Below are 20,660 nucleotides of genomic sequence, written 5' to 3' on the forward strand. Positions count from 1 at the left end.
TCTGCAAAAGACCACAGAAGAATTTATCCAAATAGATGCTTGGATGTTACTCTGAAATAAAAAGTGAAGAAAACACAAAGTACCCTGTAAGAATCACACACTGAACCAAGAACAGTGTTCGGGGAAAAGTAGAGTGTGCAGACAGGGATTTGACCCACAGCTCAAACACATTACTGCCGGATAAAAATAGTCAAAAACTACACCAGCTGTTGAATGCTGCATACACAGCATAATAAATCGCATAAATACAGGAAGAGAAAAACCTGAAAACAAGACGGTCATACCCTTAACAAAAATTGAAAAGCAACTCTTTTGTTTTCGATCCCATTTGTCACAGGTTTAACTGAACGATAAAAGACTTTTTTAAGCACAAAAAAGACTTCTCTTAAATTTTTATGTCTTGGGATGGCAACTCTAAAATGTGTTGTTTAAGACAGTGTAAAGGGACTATAAACAACATCTTAAGCTGGTTCACACTACAAGTGATACAGCAACAGGCTACAAGTTAAATTCAGTAGAAGCTGATGACATCAAACTACAAACTGACGCCAGACACTTGCTCTGATGTGCTACGAGTGCCATTTTGTTGCCTCCAGTCGACTTGAGGCGACATAATCCAAAGTGTAAAGTTTGTACACAAATACAGTTTATATTTGTGGATTATTTTGATGCCAAAATGATGCTGAGACCCATTTATCTTTGTTTCTAGAGTTATGTGTTTTTGCAGACAGATAAGGAAATGTTAATAAGTCACATTTCTTAAAGGGAATTTGGTGTAAAATGTTGCACTAAGACCACGATGGGAAATAATCTCAAAAGGAATCTATTTGTATTTGTAGAAAATAGTGACCTTGCAAGATCCCCCAACTTTGCAAAATGTTATGGTGTGTGACCAAAAACCTCACGTTGTTGTCACACCTGAGATGTTGTCAGACTTCAGCCTATTCAAAGTCTTTTCAAAGTCTTCTTGTATATTGTGGGCATAACAGGTCAATCATTTCTTTCTCTGCAGTCACAGCTGTCTGATTCTACAGCTACAAAATGATTTTGGGTCCATTAGCCGACCGTTCCTTTTCAAACAATTTCAAGCATCATGCTCCAACAAAAATTACAGTCATTAAAGCAGGAACTAAATTGTGATTTAGAACTGTTGTTTGTCATTGTCACAGTTTAATTCCTGAAATGACATTTTCATGGTGAACATCATTATGAAGATTCAGGCACATTTTGAAAAGGGCCATCCCACCACTAAAAAAAACAAAACAGAACATTGGGAACTTCTAATACTTTTAAATTGATCTGCAGTTTTCTTTTCACAGTTACACAAGGACACTAAACCACTAATTTTAGATCCTGTTTCTGAAAGAGGCTCTGAAATTCATCAATATTTATGATAAACTAAAGACATAAAAACTATCTGCATGTTTAGATACCAATGTTCGGAGGGAGAAAAAGTTATTGTTTTTTCTAATTTGAGGAAATTCAGCCTTTAAGTCAAAATCTGGCATGGTGTGCAAGTAAATGTTTATTTTCATTTAAACATGGTTGGACATTACCTGTTTATTTTTTAAAAGTTTAATTATGGCTGTATACATGCATGACAAGGCTCTTACAAAATGGACTTGTAACACTCGTGGAATATTTGGTCCTTGCTTGCAGAAAAGCAGTGAGATGGAAAATGATGATATGAGGGAAGAAAGGTGCTCTGAGTTCTCTCCCAGGCTGCATCACTGATGAATTTTAAAGCCTGTTTTGCAGTGGAAGGCTTAATTAATGACCGTGAGCACGAGGGACGCCCGCTCCCACCAGTGGATCCCCTAATAAATTTTCTCATATTTCATCATTTATTAGACTGAATATAGAATTCTGCTGCCTGTTTCATAAAGTCCCAAAGCACCTGAGAATACTTGAAAATGACAACACTCGAGGTTGTGACTTAATTTCTCAATTTGCTCAAATGCTGTATGTGTAAACATTTTTCTTTTTCTTTTTTTTTTCCCCCGAAAAATAATGCTTTTGGCAGTTGGCACAGATGAAAGCTGACAATTTTTGGAAGGCTGGCAAATTTTGTTCCCTGCACTGGAAAACAAACAAACATGATAAATACATAAATCAATACACATTTTATTTTTAGACTGATTTGACATGTAAAGAATCTAAAAAAAAGTGGCCTGTTCATGGTATTTTGTGGAATATCAAGCAGATTTTTGTGTTTAACAGATGATAATCAGGTGATAGATTTTTAATGGAGGGTGGGACAGCACATGCTTTTAATATCTCTGTGATGTCCTTCTCTAGTCTGCCTCTCTGTGGCATCATACAAAATGTAGCTGTGTTGGACGTGTTACAGAGATGTTGCCAGGTCTTACCTAAACAGATTGCCATGGTGTTTAATTTGTGGGTGTTTATTCAAATAAGACAGACAGACATGTAAGATTTCCAGATATGGAAATGGATTACTAATGACCTGTTCAGAATGACCCCAACTATGACTACATAAATTTAAAAGTTATTTTGCTGTTCAGTTTTTACAGACCCGACCGTACATGAATAGACACACAACAAACCCAAACGCAGCTCTATTGATCACAGTCACCAATGCAGGGAAGTACAGTTTTACAGTTTTTTTTTTTTCAAAAGCTGGAGGAGACCAAGATGGAGCTACAATAAACAAGAACATTGGACTTACATTTGCTAGCTGGGCAGAAATTTTACTTTAAATCAATGATAATGTTGATATTTGCCAGCTCTGTATGTAAGTACGTCATTTTTGGCCCAAGTCCAGCCCATATTTTCTCCCATCTTGTCAAATACCGCCAATTTGTCAGGCACCGTTGCAAAGAGGTACCTTTAGTGGTATGATAAGCATCGGGCAGCATCAGTTTGTAATCCTGCTGGGTGGAGCAGTTTGTAACACCATGGACAACTACTGCAGAACAGAGCTGTATAATACCTATGGGATTACAGGGGAGGTGAATGCGTCTAACAAACCCCAGACTTGAACCCGCAAGCTCGCTGTGAACTTCCCCATGTGAACGATGATCCAAACCATGATGTTTTTTCTAAACTGAACCACATGCTTTTATTGCACAAGGAAATAAACGCAAAAACATGATGTTTAACCTTCATTGTAAGTGTATTTTGAAAAAGATTATTCATGTGTAATGAGCACAAATTGTACATTTCTACTGAAAATGGAAGTGTATTTTGAAAAGACACAACGTATGAGTGTAACTTGACGTGCCTTCCCAGAACAGACGCAGGATGGAAGTTGGGATGAAAATGTGTTGGTTATACAGTTTGCTGGCGACTTGTCTTAATATTTTTCTGACCCCTGCTGACCAAATCTATTTACTACACCTTAAAAAGTGGGGAAAACTCAAAAGTAATTGTGTCAGTGTTAGTGTGTTAATCGCTGCTGTGTTGATACTGGCATCATGTGAAACTAGAAGACCTGAGAAGTGGGGATGGAAAAATGGCATGGTCATGTCGAAGGGGTCCCTTGACCTCAAGATATCTGAATGAAAATGGGTTCTGTGGGTACCCATGGGTCCCCCCTTTACAGACATGCCAACTTTATGCTCGTCCCATGCTGGTTTTGCTGTGATTTGATACCTAATCAAGTCAATCTGGTAAGAATTGCTCCACCAGTCAGTATGGTCTACTTTGAAATGCAAAATAATTTAACTGAAAACATGTGATCAAAAAATATGATTAATCGCGAACTATTGAAATTCTGCAATTTATTGTGTTTTTAAAAAAATAATCATCCGACAGCCCTACTCAAAATTCAATGAGCCACTAAATTACATGTTTTGAGGTATTTTAAAAGGATTAAAGTGTCAGACTATGTGTAAAATAACATTTGATGAAATTATAGTGTATGTGGGTCCCCCTGTGATCTTTTCTTCCAAATATTGCAGATATAAAATTGACAAATTATCACCTCATTAAGTTGATGTAGGGAACAGTTGTCTATTTACACATTCAGCTGACACAGAGCAACATTAGCATTCATGCAGAGTCATGTTTGTTACTTAAAGTCTAGTATTCACTTTCCTTTTAGCTGTTTTGGTGCAGACCAAAACTCATGTGCAGTCATATCTTTTGTGCAAGAGATTTCCGATTTTCTCAAAGAATACATTTCCTCCATTTCAAATTTGATGTGAAACAACGTTGCCACCTCAGTAACTGTTCTAATCAACAAAACAACATCTAACAAACAATGGTAGAGAACGTTGTATTGCCTAATAATGAGGCTAAGTGATGTGATAATGCAGACTTTGATTAAATAAATCAGGAGTGAAAATGCCCACAACATAGAGGAGAAAGTGCTTGTAAGCGCTTGCTTGTATGAGTGTGTGTGGGTTCATGTGATCACATGTGAGCCTCCTCCTCTTTGAGGATTTAACATAATCCAGGTTGCCAGATTAGAGCAGGTGTCAGAGGGCTACGAGCCGCAGGTTCCCAGATTGGGCTCGGGCTAAGTGAAGTCTGTGGGATCCCGGACACTGATAGACAGAGCAGATAACATGGCGGCTAACACTGGCAGAGAGGACAAGAAGGGGATTTGGAAAGCTGCTGTTGACCTCTGCTGATGGGGTCAAGCTGTTCATTAAAGAAATGGTGGCATGTGCCTTTATCAGTCTTTTCCAGTCCTATCCTCTGATCCCCTTTATCCGCCTATCCCTCTGTCTCTCTGGCTTTCATGTTGAAAAGAGGCCACACATATGGACACAGACACACACAAAGACAGTTATTACACACAAAGACCTTGGCTTCTGCCACTGCTCTCTGGGCTGTTGAGCATTGTTACAGTACATATTCACAAGCCCTTTACACGCCCACGCATACACACACACACACCTCTGTAAAACAACCTTGCCAAGAGCCCTAATCAAAGCATCGCTGTAATTCAAACTACTCCTCTCTTGCCCTAACATCGCTCAGTCACCACACCATGCACATCGCTCCTCTGCTGCAGAGGGCACCGAAATAAGGGATGAAAGAAAATATAAAGAAAACGTTGCAGAGACTGACAAGGATAAAGAGTTCACATATAGTAAAACTCTTCAGCTATGCTTTGTCTGTGCTCTAACAGAGGCAGCCAATCCTCAAATTTAGCAGATGCAAACATAGATGTAAATCTAGGAAGCTTTGAGGGCAACCAGGTGTTAAAACTTCCCGTACAGCGGCTTCTCTTATATCCTCACTTGTGTTCTACAACCTTACGTCTATGAGAGCTGTGTGACTGAAAGCTCTCATCTTTCTCAGGCAGCTCAAGTACATTTGGAGCTTTTTTTTAAAAGCTGAAAGCAAGTGAAAGTCCCTCCTACACAGGGGCAGAGGGAACGCAGATATGACAGATTGTGATAAAGTCAAAAAACACTCCAACTGCTGCTGCAACTGCTGCCGCGACTGCTTGTAACTGGATTCAGGTAAAAGAGAGAGAAAAAAAAGGGTCCTTCTTGTGCTAGAACGCAAAAAGCCTAAAGGGCTTGCTTTGGCTTTTAGTGTATGTGCCAGTTTTTAATAAATAAACTAGGAACACAGACACTCCTACACACACTGGGATCACATTGTGAAAATAAGAAAAACACTGTAAATCCCTGCTATAAATCGACTCTTTTCAGCCTTTTTTAAAAATGACTTAAAATTCCTTTGACATTCACATCACGGCAACACTAAAGGACTTCTGTGTGAGTTAGTGCACCTTCTTCAGTTCTTCAGGAGCCTTTTTTTAGAATGGGGGGAAACGTCTTCAAGAAACTGCAACAAGTCCAGTTGCCACTTTAAAAGAAACCTCGGATTACCATGACCTGGACGACTGAGAACCTACATAGACATTGTAACGGGTGGTTAGTCTTGTCAAATAATTGTGATTAGGTTTAGGCAACAAGAAGAACCTAACCAAATGTTTTGGGTTGAAATAAGAATGTAACATGTCGTACATACCTTACGCAATTGCCTATGTCATCTCCTCATAGAGATTACTTAATGCTATACGTTAAAACAAAAACTGCCTCAAAACTGTCTGCAAGCCATTCTTCTTCCATGGAGCAGGTTATACGCTGACAGAGGACAGTTCAATACAAGTGTATGGTGAATCACAGACAGTAAAATATTTGCACAATTTTGGACTCTCCCTCAAAGGTCAGCACTGTCATGATAGTTTGCTATTGGTCAACAGCGCAAAATTGTGTATCACAGTTCACTCAAGTTGAACTTTAAGTGAAACAAGCAAGTGGATGAATTGTCTTTACTGCAAAATTTTGCTGTTCTAAAACTTTAGCGTGACTGGGACTTTTGAAAACAACAGCTTATGAATAACAAGTGCACCAGCTCCCTTTGATTACTGTAAACTGATGATGCCATATTCCTAAATTGTTAGTAGGAAAGAGCATTACTACATATCAACACCCAATGCTCTCAATGGCACATGAACAACTTCAGTTCCATAGAAGCTTTCAGGGCACATCTCTGCTAATGACAAACGTCTGGGTTGACTCCAGCTCTGTTCTAGGTGTCAAATGTCCAATTCAGAAGAAATTTTCATATCAGTTAGATGTCTCAGTCTGTTATGAGATGTAAAATGTGAAAAATAATGGCCCCATGTGGACCCACACAGGTGTTTTCATTTACTCAGCTTGATTAGATCTCCTCAGAGAATGGTGGCGTGTACAGAATTTCTATCAAATGGCAGATAAATCTATAACAATAGACCAGTCAGTTCAGTTTAATCTATAATCACTCTTGCTGACATTTAGATTTCTGTAGAATAAAGGTTAATTTGAGCTCCTCTTCCCACCATAACTGCTTTGAATTGCACTCACTATTTAAACACGCCCTCAGAGGCTGAGACTTCTTATGCAAATCTGACCCCAGCAATTCACATGAACTCTGGTAAATTCAGCAGAATGTGCAATCAACCATAATAATAATATATTCTCCTGTTTTTTGTGCAATCCTTCCTCAGAGGCGTAAAGGTCTGAGTTCGCTACTGATGCGTGAAGTGTGCCTAAGACAACTGGCACACTGTACTTCATACAGGCTGAAGGAAAAAAAAGATTGCCCCTCAAGTGTCTCTGTTAACATGCAAAATTACTCTTACCACTCTCATTTGTTTCAAATTGCATGGGGCAGCTGTTTTCAGCTAAAAACCTCTAAAAATCTCCCACGTCATACTACCTGCTCAGCAGCAAATAGCAGACAGACGCACTAAGTGACTGGAGCATTTAGCAGCCAAAAGGTTTGATATTTTCCTCAGGAGTTAAGAGACCAAACCAAAGCTTGAGGAGAGATAAAACTGCACTTAAATTTCTCAGGAAGCAAGTCACATGACACCAAATGAATAATAATGTTGTCTGCTGAAGGTGTACATAAATGTTCGCTGACAGGTTTTCTATATCAGCTTAAGGCAATAGTACTGCATGCCAATGTTGTATTCAAAACCACGACCTTCATGGCCAAAAAAACCCAAGAAAAAACAAACAAAAAATCAGTTATTGTAGGTTTATTGGTTCTATTTTAGAGTTTGAGATCAGTTGATGGTATAGTAGTTTATGTTATATAGCCAACATTGCCATAATTGGACATAAAGTATGTGAGTTAAATATGAGTGCTTGTGTTGTTTATTGAATGCTTTTGAAAGCAAAAGTACTATAAATGGCTCCATAATATTCAGTGATATTTTTTGGATGCACTGCAGCCATGAATAATGCACCTTTCATGGCTGGTTTTTGCCATAGCCACCCTTGATCATCAAACTGACTCTGCTCTAACAGTGATGCACCTGGTGCAAAGGTAAAGGGAGTGGGGCTTTGCAGATTTGTATGTCAACGACAACTGGTTTTCCAGTTGCCACGTAGAAACTGGATCAAATTTTTAATGGCTTGTAAAGCTGGAAGGCGGTCTAGCTCTTGAGCAATGGCAGTAGTAACTTAACAACTTAATATAAACACATTTTCATGACACGGGACCTTTAAACCTGTTTCTGTAAATTTTTATGGACATATAAAGAAACTATGTATTACATGAATCTGTTCATGGATTTGTGTTGTTGAATATTTCCATCTGTGTTTGTGACCAACTCTATTTATTTTTTTAATCCATTTAGGGTGAAATGGCTCATTATTTGGTATCCAGACCTTCTCAAATTCACACTTCTGAAATAGAGTTTAGATTTTTCTCACATGTTAACTCACACAGAAACAGAGTCTTGTTGTGCCTTTAGTTTCTTCACAGAATATTTCTCTCTGTGTGTGTGTGTGTGTGTGTGTGTGTGTGTGTGTGTGTTTACCTACTCAAATAATTGATCTATGTTTATACACTTGTTTGAGCTAGATGGGCCTTAACGGGTGTATAACTGCCATAAGTAATGGTGTATAATTATCATAATCATTATTAGATTATTTAATAACCCAAGCTGCTCTTAAAGCGATTCTAGTTTGGCTACAGGGGTGAAGAATGAGAATTGTTTTGAGTCACGAACCTCAACACTTCCAAACACACTAATGTAATAAGTCTTCCGACGTCAATGTGGCGATACACACAGATCCAGCTCAGAGACCAGTCCAACCGGTCCTCAAGTTGTCTTTGTTGCCACTTCACTTTAGAGGTACACAAAGTCCAGAAGCAACTGACATCAAGGAATGTCTAAACATAAATCAGTTTAAGAAGAGGTATAAAGAAATGATTTTCACTAGATATAGGGAAGAAGAGGGTGTCTGACTATCACCGGGTGTTTACTGTTTATTTTTTATTTCTATTCTATTTATTTTGTTATTTATTCTTTTTGTGTAGCCATTAGTTGTGTGTGTATATATGTATATATGTTTGCATGTATTTGTGTGCATATATTTGTATTAGTATGTGTATATGTATATATACATACATATCTTGATTAAGTGAAACATAGCTGTCATGATTTGATAAGAATTAAAAAAGAAACTGAGATTATTTTTGGTAAGATTATTATGTCAGCAATTATTTTTTAAATTTTTGAATAAGGTTTATATATAATAATCTGTATTTTCATTAAGATAAATATTTTGGAATTAATTTATATCTTGTAAGATAAAGACTATTGGTAATTAAGATAATATATTAGAAGAAGTCTAGAGAATTAATTATTGTATAGCTTTATATTGATGTGGAAGCTAAATAATTGACTATTATTAAGTTATGGATAAAAGGTGGGATTAAATATGTTAGTACTTCTTCCCACTCCTTTTTGGATATGTGACTCAAATCATGATGTGTTGTTTACTTTTTTCATGTCTTCTTTTGTAATGTATTTTTTATGTCTGTCCAATACTTTATGATTGTTTTTTTTTGTAATGTTTTTTCACATGTTCAGAATAAACTACTACTACTACTACTGTTGTTGAAGCAAAAGTATTACAGTTCTTTGTCATGTAAAGTTTTGCCAATTCCCTAGAGGAGACATTGAACACCAAGGAATATGAAGCTTATACAGTACTATAGGTAAATAAATGAAAATGAAGTTAGCCCTTTTCACAGCAGACATTGTGACATGACTTTGCAGAAAAAAAATATTATTAATTAGGGATAAACTCTGTGTATGCTGGCATATTGCATCAGGAAAAAAATCTCTATCAACTTAAAGTGATAGTTGAAACTTTTTGAAGTGTAATGTATGGAGTACTTATTCATAGTCAGTGCACTGGCTACATACGGTAGATAATGGTCAATGCAGGTCTTTATTTTCACCCCTATGTTTACAGATGCTTCTCTTGTTTGAGCTAGATGCGTCACAAGTAATGTAACAGCGTATAAAAACCATAATCATTATTAGGCTATGTAGCAATTTGCTGCCCCCTGCTTGTCTCCAGTTTGGAGAAGCAGGCTTGACATAGAAGCTAAGCAATGTACTGTTGTGATTGGCAGCAGCAGCAAAGCATTTTTAAGCCATCTAATAAAGGCTCATCAGTGCAAGTGTGCCCTATTTTGAGAACATTTTCACTGCTTTACTTTTCCATTGAGCAGCCCTTACAGGAGTGGAACTGAAAGCCACCAGATTACCATTTTTCATTTCAAGCTGTTTTTCATTGCCTCAACTGATATATTGCTTGTGTTATTGTGCCATTTTGGTGAATCTGAAATAACTCTTTAAAACACCAAAGTCACACATAACACAAACAAGCAGTAGACCAGCATCTCCTGTGTTCAGCATGTAAATTGACTGTTTCTGTCAGTGTAGACTGGCTTTTAGAAAATTAAGATGGACAGGTAAAGTGGTGAAATTACTCTAAATATAGCCTATCAGATATGATGAGTGGCCCCAAAAGTGGCCTTTTTTCTTTTTTTTTATTAAAATACATTTTGCTGCTGCCCCTATCCACAGCAGTACATTGCTTATCTTCCATGGTGTTACTTCTGTCTGCTTCTCCAAACTTGGGGCGTGCTGACCAGCATCTAGTGTAGGTTATACACTTAATATGAATGAGTACCTCACACAATCCAAATTTTATAAAATCGGAACTATCCCTGTAATATGCAGGCAACACATCATTTCAAACTTAGACCACACAGTAAGTAAAGTAGCAACACACTGAATGACACCTCTTTGCTTGCAGTCAAGGGTGGTAAAACACTCTTACCTTCCAGTGATCAGGAGGAAGAGGGTGAGGATGACGAGGAGGGTAAAGCCACCAACTGCTGCTGTGACGATGACCAACACCTGGCCTTGGTCAGAAGCAATGTCTGAAGCTGAAGGTAGTAGAAAATAAAGGGTGGTTAGGAAGAAGGGAAATGATGTGGAAAAGAAGGCAAAGAAGAAGAAGCAGAGGACGGTGAAGTGAAGAAAGATAAATTCAATGTAAAGAGCATGTATGGATGATAAAAGCAGTGAGGGGAGAAAAGAAGGAAATTAGTCTGGAGGCAGGATAAAGCGAGAAGAAAGAACAAATTCTCATTCAGTGTCATCTTTAATATTCCTTTCCACCAGGGCACCATACATAGACCATGTATGCTCTCATGATAGGCAGATATTACAGAGGGATGTCTGATCAGGTCTTTGTAATGCAAAAAAACCCTCCGTCAGCTTTCGTACTGGAATGATTCATACGCCTGCTGCTGTTTAATTAATATTATTCATTCATGAAATTGTGATTTAGTCCATGATCATTTGGTTAAATTGGTCCCATTTGATATTCATGATTTTCCCTTTTTCTGTGTCTTGTCACAAGGCTAACGAATCCAAGATAATTGAAAGATGATTGCTATTACCAAACTTATTTCTATAATATTTCACGCTTAATGAATATGAATTGGAGATCAGGGTGTGTGGTTGCTAGCCCAAAGAGTGAAGCTCATGTGGGTTTATACAGTATGCGGGTGTGTTGAGTCACAGACAAGGATGTGTGTGCAGGGTGTTGAGAAATGTGTGTGTGTGAGTATGTGTGTTTGGCTGGATAAAAGTAATTATAGACCACTCAGAGGGAGGGAGAGTGAATGTGGCTGTGGCCAGATCACACGAGACAATTCTCCCAGACGTCAGCTTCACACACTCTTCACATCACTAACTAAGCAGATGTGTTGAACTGATGATGCTGTAATGAGGTGTGTGTGTAGCAAGAGAGAGAGACAGAGAGAGAGAGAGAGAAAGAGAGAGAGAAGGGCAGCAGAGGACAGGATGAAGAATGCAAGGTGAGGGATGAGGAAAGCGGATGATGGAGGAGAGGTAAAGACAAACAAGAGAGGAAGAGAGGCGGAAGTGACAGACAGATACACAGACAGAGGGAGCACAGGAGACAGTGACTGACAGGCGGACAGACAGACTGACAGGGAGGGGAGAGAGCGACAGAGGCCAAATCTGCTTTCTCTTTCAGATAAAAGGCCAGGCAATACAAAGGCTTGGCCAAGCACCGTCTGATCCGCAGATAAAGCAAAAGCTTTGCAGCTTTGGAAGGGAGAGGGCCACTGTGAAGCCAGATCACCTCGCAACAATACCTGAACCAACATAAAAGGGCAGCTGGACCTTTGTATTTTATGAGTATACTTGCAATAAAGCTACTGTTCAGACACACAAAAAAAACATTGATTCAAAATACGCCAAACATCAAGGCGGTATTGTCGGTCTCCCTTGTTGATTGTGTTCAATTACTCGATTGCCATTGTAACGGATATCCTGACCTTTAAGTAGGTTGAGGGTTTTATGAATCCAATCTATGAAATTCATACGGTAGGGAGGCCAAATGTTCTGACTGCGATGCAGCCACATACAGATTACCAGACAGAGTCCTTGTGAATTTTAGCCTGCCATTAAACAATGAAATCAGTTTTAATCAGAGACATACAAATCTTTCTCTCATTTCTCAGTCTGTTATTCCCTAAAACAGACAACCATTGCTCTAAGGTCTCGTTTCTTTAAAATAACCCCCCTTGCAGTTAGACAACCCAATCCCCAGAATTTTATTCGCATTATATTTTTTCTGTAAACTAAAAAATAATACATTTGTCAACCATACTGTGGTGAATGCATGGATAGAATAAGGCACAACAACCACTTGGGTATGGGGAAAAAAAATCATGTTTTGGCTTAAAACACCTATATTTAGTGGCACAAAAGCTGCTGGAAAAGCAGGAATGTGTCAGTTAAAAAAACACTGGGTTTTGGTGGCTCAAACACTGCATGAACACTGAAACTAACTGAAGGAAGTTTGCATTTATGAAGAAATAGGACTTTGGAAAAAAGGCTTTTTTTGGTATAAAAGGGGAGAAATTTTTTGTCCTGATAGGACTGCAGAATGTCGCTCGCCAAAACAACGGCATGGCACTTAAAATTTAACATTGTGAAAAACTATTAATTTTTACAGTGCTTTAATACATGTGTTGCATTAAAAGGACCAGGTCTAAAATAGCATGTGACTTTCAAATTATTCAAACAGTGATATTTCCTCATGTTTAAGGCCATCACAAATATTTCTCATTACTGCCAAACACCAATTATACTGTCTGAGACATCAGTTTTTATGCCTTTTTGACACTAATATGTGCAATTCTAAACTATATTATGACCGGGTCAGGCCGTAATTTCCCCCAGTGTTAGAGCGTTCTATTTCTATGTGAATTAACAACTGCTAAGCTTCAGTGAATCAAATGGTACTTAATATACTATACTTAACAACGCCCTGAATCTATAAATGATCCAGTTTTTGCCAGCTCTAAACCATGCCACAAGTGTCTGTTATTTCACTGAAAATACTTTGGTTGACTTAAGATTGTAATAAATGTATACATTTTTTTAAAAAATGCAGTGGAAATTCTTTTTTTTTTTTTTAATGTACTTGGGCCCAAAACTGCTGCTGTGGTTTGGATTCGGGTTGGGCTTAGAAAGAAACTTTGCGAGTGCATGGAAGGTGGTCAGGCTGCATTTTTTGGGGGCTGGTCAAAGCTCTACTGTCAAATAAAGTTGACAGCAAGAACATCATTTAGAATGACCATTGTATGGGTTGGAAAATGATCAGCCTTAATGTAAATGATGTGTTAGTTTTAAGAGTGCAAATGAATCTGCTGCTGGGATTTAGACAGTGTGGTAATATAGTGTTTGTGATTGTGTGACTGTAAATTAAATATTTCCTTCCTGGGTTGCTAGTTGGAATCCTACTGTGGATGCTCCTGTTGGTGGGCTCATATCCAGGCTTATTATTTGCTGTTGTGCCCTCGGTGCAGGCTGCCCTGAGCACTGCTCCAGGCTACGATACATGAACTTCATCTAACCCTGAACTGCTGCTGCTTCTCCAGACAGGCACCACAAGAAAAAGTTGACAATGTACCCTCTACAAACCACAGATATGTTACATTTGTACATTTCATACGTACCAAATCAACATTTCTGAAGTGACACAGGTCAGATTACATGTAAATAAGCTGAGGGTGTCATGTAGAGGTGGAGGGGATGGGGGATAATGTGACACCAAGGCGAGATGGCTGCCAGGCTGCAGACCACTGTCAACCAACAAACAACAAAACCAGTTACTTCTTACTAAGGTGTTTCTAGCCTTGACTGTGTCACCAAAACTGGGCATTTTAAGCCAAAACATGATCTTTTCCTAACCATTACCAAATAGTATTTGCTCCTGAAAATAACTACACATCAACCACAACGCTGTTGAATGTTGTCTGGAGAAACATACAATATCTCTTTTTATTCTGGCAATTGCGTTGACTTCCTGGCATAAGTTGTTATTTTTATCCAAAAGAAAAGGTCCTAACTGGCCTAGATACAGCCAGTACTGATTCTGATTGTTTTTGAGACAGCTGGTGTCTGTTCAGTGTAAACTCATGATAGAAAGCTGACCTTTTCAACCTGCATCAAGCCAACCTGACACTCAGAGTGAGATGTTTTGTTTTCTGCCATTAATTTACACGATTCCTGCATACCTCATCTTAACATCCATCAAGAAAAACTGCTCTTTTCCACCATAACCTAACATAAACCTAATGCCAATCATGATCTGAACCCCAGACCAAACGTCCTAACTTTATTCTAGTCGTTGACGGGATTGAGCAAAACGCTTTAAAGGATTTCTAAACATTTTACTGTGAAAAGTACAAAATGCAAAAACACAAAGACAGATGTATTCCAAACTCTGTAAATGGTCTCAGGTACTTACAGTCCCCTGTAGTTTTGTATTCATATTTAGGGGTGTAGGAACTGTATCCAGCTGGCGTGCGGGTGCGTACGCAGAAGACGTACCAGGTGGCTGGTTTTAAACCTGAGATGATCACACTGGGAGCCTTGGTACGCGTCGACGAGTAGCTCAGCTGCTCGTGTTCCTGTGGGAGAGAGTGGAAGATGATCAAAATAATCTTAGCGATTAAGAACAGGTTTTGTCCAAAAATTATCTCATGACTGACGGCCAGATTTACCTCATTTTAAAACCACATAATGTGTGTGATTACTGTCGCTTTCACTCAGACTGCTGCTGATTGCATAAATAGTGACAAGCACCGCCTTCAAACTTTATCACTTAAGTGAACAAAAACATAGACTTTTTTTACTACAAATGTACTGCATGGAATTCACAGTCTTAAAATAATGTTGTGCACATAATTTTGCAGAGAGAGCATAAATGAATTGTCTATTCAGCTTTAAAAGGGTTGTCATTTGTCCTTAGAAACATATTCGGAGCTCTTTATAATAATATGATGGGTACTATAGACTGTGTTTATGCCTTGGGACCCTTAAACTGCAGGCGGGGGAAGCAAATTTTACTCTTAGGAGAAATGGCTTGGACCATTTTTTGATGAGATGAGAGGAGCTGATGAGGTTGGCTATTATAGAAGCTGATCCAAACTCCATTCTTATTTCTAAGAATTCCAGAAATTGCTGTGCAGCCTTAAAATTGTGCTTGCATCTAAAAAAACCCCCCCCCAAAACCCCAAACCCCCCAAAAACTTTTTGTGACATGGGCACTCAACCAAAATTTTGTGTTTGCACTTACATGAATTTTCAAGAAAAACAATTAAACTGAGAAAGCCACACTTTAACTGATGACCAATATCAAAACCATAAATCTACAACCAAATATACTATTTCTATCCAACAATAATTAAGAGCAGTACAATTTTACATTGGAAAAACTCCACAATAAGTTATTTGGATGCACAAACAATCTCTAATGATGCTGTGCAGAAGGGCTTCATTTTTCATGCCTTAGATCTTTTTATTTTAGTAAAATCATGAATTTTAGCAGGATTTGATCCACATAAGACAGTGTTTTATGTGAATGTTTAATGATTAGACAGCATTGTTGTGCCAGTAAATCAGGAAACACCATCACTTTTTTGGTCTGAGGCCAGATGTTGTTGTTTAACCATGAAGACCTTGAAATATCTGTACAAAGTCTTATAATTCATGGCTCATCAGCAGGTCCGTGACACAAAGGAGGCTCTCAGACTTACTGCAGGATGGCTGACAACCCTTTAATTTACAGTACCAAACATTGATGATGGCTTTCTGCTACCCATGAGCCCTCCTGCGATCATGTAAACTAGCTAACTTGTGCTGATTCACTGTGTCTTCCATATGTATGTTTAACATTAAAACATGATGTATATGTGAAATGTAAATCTTTCAATAGTTATTTTTAATAGCTTAGTATTGTATGTACTATGCACAATAAAAAGGCACTTAGGCTGCCCCTCATCCTATTGTAGGCACACTGTAATATGTAAATATGCTGTTATAAATAATGAAATGATGAATTGAGGACCTTTAACATTCTGGCTGAAATAATTGTTAGTCAAGTCCCTAAAATCACTATTTCTGCAGCCAAAATATGGATCTACACCAAAAGTAACGCCCTAAATTGTTAGACTGGACATGGACATGAGCAGAAGTGACTGTACCTTCTCATAATATTTGATCTCGTAGTCGAGGATGGGTAGTGTTGTTTGTTCAGGTTGCTGCCAGGAGAGAGCGATGCTGTTTGGAGAGGCCCAGTCTTTCTTCAAAGTCCCAACCAGAGACGGACCTGGTTAAACACAAACACACTGACATCAGCTTCAGTGTCTTTACTATAGTCACAAGAATTCAGTGAATCTGGCCATCTTTGGTGAGTTTCTATGATGAATAAAGTGCATAAAATATTATTATAAAATTATTCACACAGGTGGGAACGCTAGATACTTTTTTTATACACACTCTGCTTTAAAGTGTGTGCAAATACAAACATCACTGAGTTGCAAATCAAATTTCAATTCATAAGGTACATGATTTTACATTATTGCACAATTTCAGTCCTTTGAATTGCTTTTCTACAGAGACTTAAACAGCAAAAAAACACCCCAAAACCTTATTTTGATACAAACTGAGTGATTTTTGAAGTGTGTGCTTGATGCAGCTCTGTAGGTGCCTCTCAATGCTTATTTAAATGTATTTGAACTGAATCAGCCACACACTTTGTTGACTGAGGATATATTTAGTTGAACTAGAACTTCATCTGAAATTGCAGTTAAGAGCATAAAGTTTTGAATTACGAAAAAAAAGCTTACATTTATAGAAAATTAGGGAAAAAGGATAAGAAAGACATCTAGGGCCACATCCACATAAATGGTTTTAATTTGAGGTGGAGTTTTGAGATGAAAACAATCTCCACACACACGGGCATCGAGAACCCATTCAGGAATAATCTCTAACCATACTAACACACCTGAAGTGCATATCACATGACCATGGGGCATGTGCACGCCAGTGTATACAGGAATAATCTGTGGTTGGTTGTTTAGTTATAGAAAATAGCAATAAAATGGTGTTAAGTATGATCAGAGACTTCTTTGCTTGGACCGACACTGAGACAAAAGTACTGAAAGTAACATGAGTATAGGGCAGTGAAGGCAGTGGAGAACCCGGTTTATTTCATTTTAAAGATACACAAGGAGAAAGAAAGGACAACACAAACAATCAAAGGCTAAGAGGCCAATAAGACAATGTTGTTGATTTAGTTTTAATTGAAGTTTGGAAACTATTTGTGTTGTTTATGCTGCGGGTCACTGGCATGGTCCATTGGTAATGGATTAGATTAAAATGGAATTGTAATGTGTCAGGTTAATGTGAGTTAATGCAGCAAGTTGTTCCTTTAATGCCCTGCACTTTGGTTTTGGACCTAATACCTTTAAAATAATGACATCCACTTTAACCCTCTAAAAAATAGCAGAACATTTTTTATTTTTTTAACCATTTCTGAGCTTATTCCTTGAGTCAGTTTCATACATTACATTTGTATGAGAACACCATATCTGACATTAAAAAACAAACTTCTTTTGTCAATTGTGAAAAATTGCACGCCAAAAAAGAAAACTGACAAGCAGCTTCAAATAATTACTTCAATCTGTAACCCATAAAGAATTAAGTTTTATCAAATCAAGTAGACAAGTTCAATTAACATAGCTGCTTTGAAATTGAGCTGAGAAAACTGAATTCACCAGTTAAAGTTAAAAAAGTTTTCTTTTTTTTAGTGTATTTAGGTGTTTTGGTGCTCAATGTGAGTTGCAGTGAGTTACAAATACTTATTGAGTATTGTCCACAGGGTGTTTTAGCAGACACTGCGACAGTAATATATTTTGGTGCTATCGTTATATTTTGGTCATTATTACCTCAGAGACAAAATATAACACTTTTACTTAGCATTGTAAAAAATCAAAAACCTAATCTGTCCATATGTCATATAAAGAAGACTGCAGCTGTTTACCTTTCCCAAAATATAGTTTTTATTCCTCACTGCTTTCACATTGTTAATTATTTGCATAACTGCACAAACGTTCACACAGTAAACTCACGAGCAGTTTGCGCCACACTAAGCTACAGTAAGGCGATGCCCATGTTCACCATTATCCACTAAATATCAGCTAACATTGTTACTGTAAGCATGTTTCATGCTGATGTTCAGCTCAGCCTCACAGAGCTGCACGGCTGCAGCCTCTTAGTCTCGTTGATCTGGGAAGAACCAGTTGACCTCAGCAAGCAGTCAGTTTGATAAGAATGTGCACTGAATACAGAGCAAGGAGTTTTGCTACGATGCAGCCAGTATACAATGAGACTTTATAGCACAACATGAAATCCAGCATTTGACAACGTTTGTGCATATGAAACACACACTGTTGATTAACACCTGTCCAACCTCACACATCTATACCAACAATCACTTATTGTATATGGAACTAGGGGGTAGTCGTTTGAAGTAACTGGGAAAAGAGACATCCACACAGCGATTCCCTTCTGCCGTAAGAGGATCCTGTTTTAACTGAAAAGAAGTAACATGTTCTTTTCTTGGACTGGATTGCATTAGCTTTGCTCTATGAATTTCTGCTGGGTAAATAATTGCGCTGAGCTCCCAAGAGAGGTCAGCAGATGTAACTGCCCTGAGAGTCATTATTGTATATTATATCATCTAATGTTACAAAGCTGACTCATTATGTGGATATAAAATGTAGGCCTGCTTTTCTCACATGTATTCAAGGTAAAATGATGCTACTGACACTATTTTTCATTAATTCTACAGTAAAGTGCCTGAGGAAGCTGTTCACAGTGCTCACTTTGTCTGAGGCCGGGTATTAGGGGAGGCAGGAGGGATCAGGGAAGGGGGTTTAGGGTTTGTGGGCTGCGGAGGAGAATCTTGGGGTCAGGGGTCGGACATGAGAGCTGTGAGCTGTAGGAGTTTGAGCTTGTTAGCCAGAGACCTACTGCTACTAATCTGATAGAGAGCAAACACCTCTGTTCCCTTCATCCCTCTCTTCCTCGCCTCTCTTTTCCTCTCCCACCTGCCTCTTTTTATCCGTTTGCTCTCCATCTGTCGCTGGCGTTATCGCTTCATATCTTCATACGTGGTCTTTAACTCTCTGTCCTCTGCTCCTTCCTTTTCCTGCACATCTCCAAATCTCCCCCTCCCCACTCAGAGTGGGAGGAAATTAGTTTTCAGTATATTAGGAAGCAGGAACTCAAAAAAGGTGAAGAGTTCGAGCTTGGTTGGAAGGGAATTGAGGACGTGGAGATTTAAGGATGGCTTTAAAACGATGTTACGCAGAAGAAGAGCAGAAATACTCAAATTCTGTGGATAAAAGTTGAGCCACAAAGAGGACTCAGACGTGAGTATTCAAAAGACGAGTTTAAGTTTCCTCCCATGGTGCTTGGAGGAAACTTAAATTAGATAAGATAAGAATACAGTTTTAATATCTTAAGTGGTATTGTGATTGTATTTTAGTCTAAAATGTGGTTATGTGCATTGGCAAGAGTAAAATTATGAGTATCTGCAGAAGAGGGATATCTATAAAACAGCTCTCATTTTACGGAAATGCATCACAAACACGTTGGACATGATTCACACGCACAGCTCATAATTACTGTGATTATAAATGACTAAATCATGCAGTTAATCAAGCAACCGACAACTCAGGTTATACATTTTAGCTGGATCAAAATGTGGTGATGGATGAAATAGGGCTGGAGGTGTTAGGTGTTTTCTTCAGCATCCTGCACCTTTACATCAAATGCATTTTAATGCTTGACTTCTCCTTAACAACCTTCAACTTAATAGCCATTTAAAATTTCGTAGGTTGTCTGAAATGTTAGCAAAAATAGAACAACATAATATCATGCGTGAGTGAAAATGGCTAATAATATCAGCATAATCAACAAGCTCAAAGAGCAGGGTGTGTGCGTTTATACACGTGCATGTTGGGATTTACTGTATGTGGGTGCATATATGTGCAAGTTTTATGTTAAAAAAGAGAGAATCTGGAGTAGAAAATAAACCCTCTTTTTTTCCAGCAGCACAATAAGGCAACGCTGCTGACATCTCATTAGGTGTTATTATTACATATAACCTCTCATATGCCCATTTTACTCAGAGCGTGCTCATATCCTCTGCTCCGTCTCTCCTCAGTGGCAGAGAAAATTCATCTCAGGGGGATTTTATCTGATCTAACTCTGTCTAATGAACCACTCTGTTGAAGCTGCTGCGACGTCGCGAGGTTTCCTGCTCTGCTTATGCCAGCTGGGTACAACCGTGGCGGCAGGGCGGTGTGGTGTGCGGCTAGAGTCATGCAGTGGAGGCATCAAACTAAGACACAGCAAGATGGTTGGCATCTGCTGTTAGCATATTGGCCCCTGATAGGGAACAATAAACACAGCCTAA

The 20,660-nt window shown here is 38.4% G+C and overlaps 1 protein-coding gene across 1 annotated transcript in view; it reads right to left on the minus strand.

Annotated features, from left to right (window-relative positions):
* The window catches only part of LOC121948703 (ephrin type-A receptor 6-like), a 215,899-nt gene that overhangs the window by 28,008 nt on the left and 167,231 nt on the right, over nucleotides 1-20,660 (minus strand). Inside the window, exons 6-8 of the mRNA XM_042494107.2 lie at nucleotides 16,378-16,502; nucleotides 14,640-14,802; nucleotides 10,623-10,731 (exon numbers count right to left, since the gene is read on the minus strand). Coding sequence (XP_042350041.1) covers nucleotides 10,623-10,731; nucleotides 14,640-14,802; nucleotides 16,378-16,502 — 397 coding nt within the window. The remainder of the gene's footprint in view (nucleotides 1-10,622; nucleotides 10,732-14,639; nucleotides 14,803-16,377; nucleotides 16,503-20,660) is intronic.

Source organism: Plectropomus leopardus, chromosome 10, assembly GCF_026936395.1.
Source record: "Plectropomus leopardus strain MGB_pleo_1.0 chromosome 10, ASM2693639v1, whole genome shotgun sequence".
Taxonomy (NCBI): Eukaryota; Metazoa; Chordata; class Actinopteri; order Perciformes; family Serranidae; genus Plectropomus; species Plectropomus leopardus.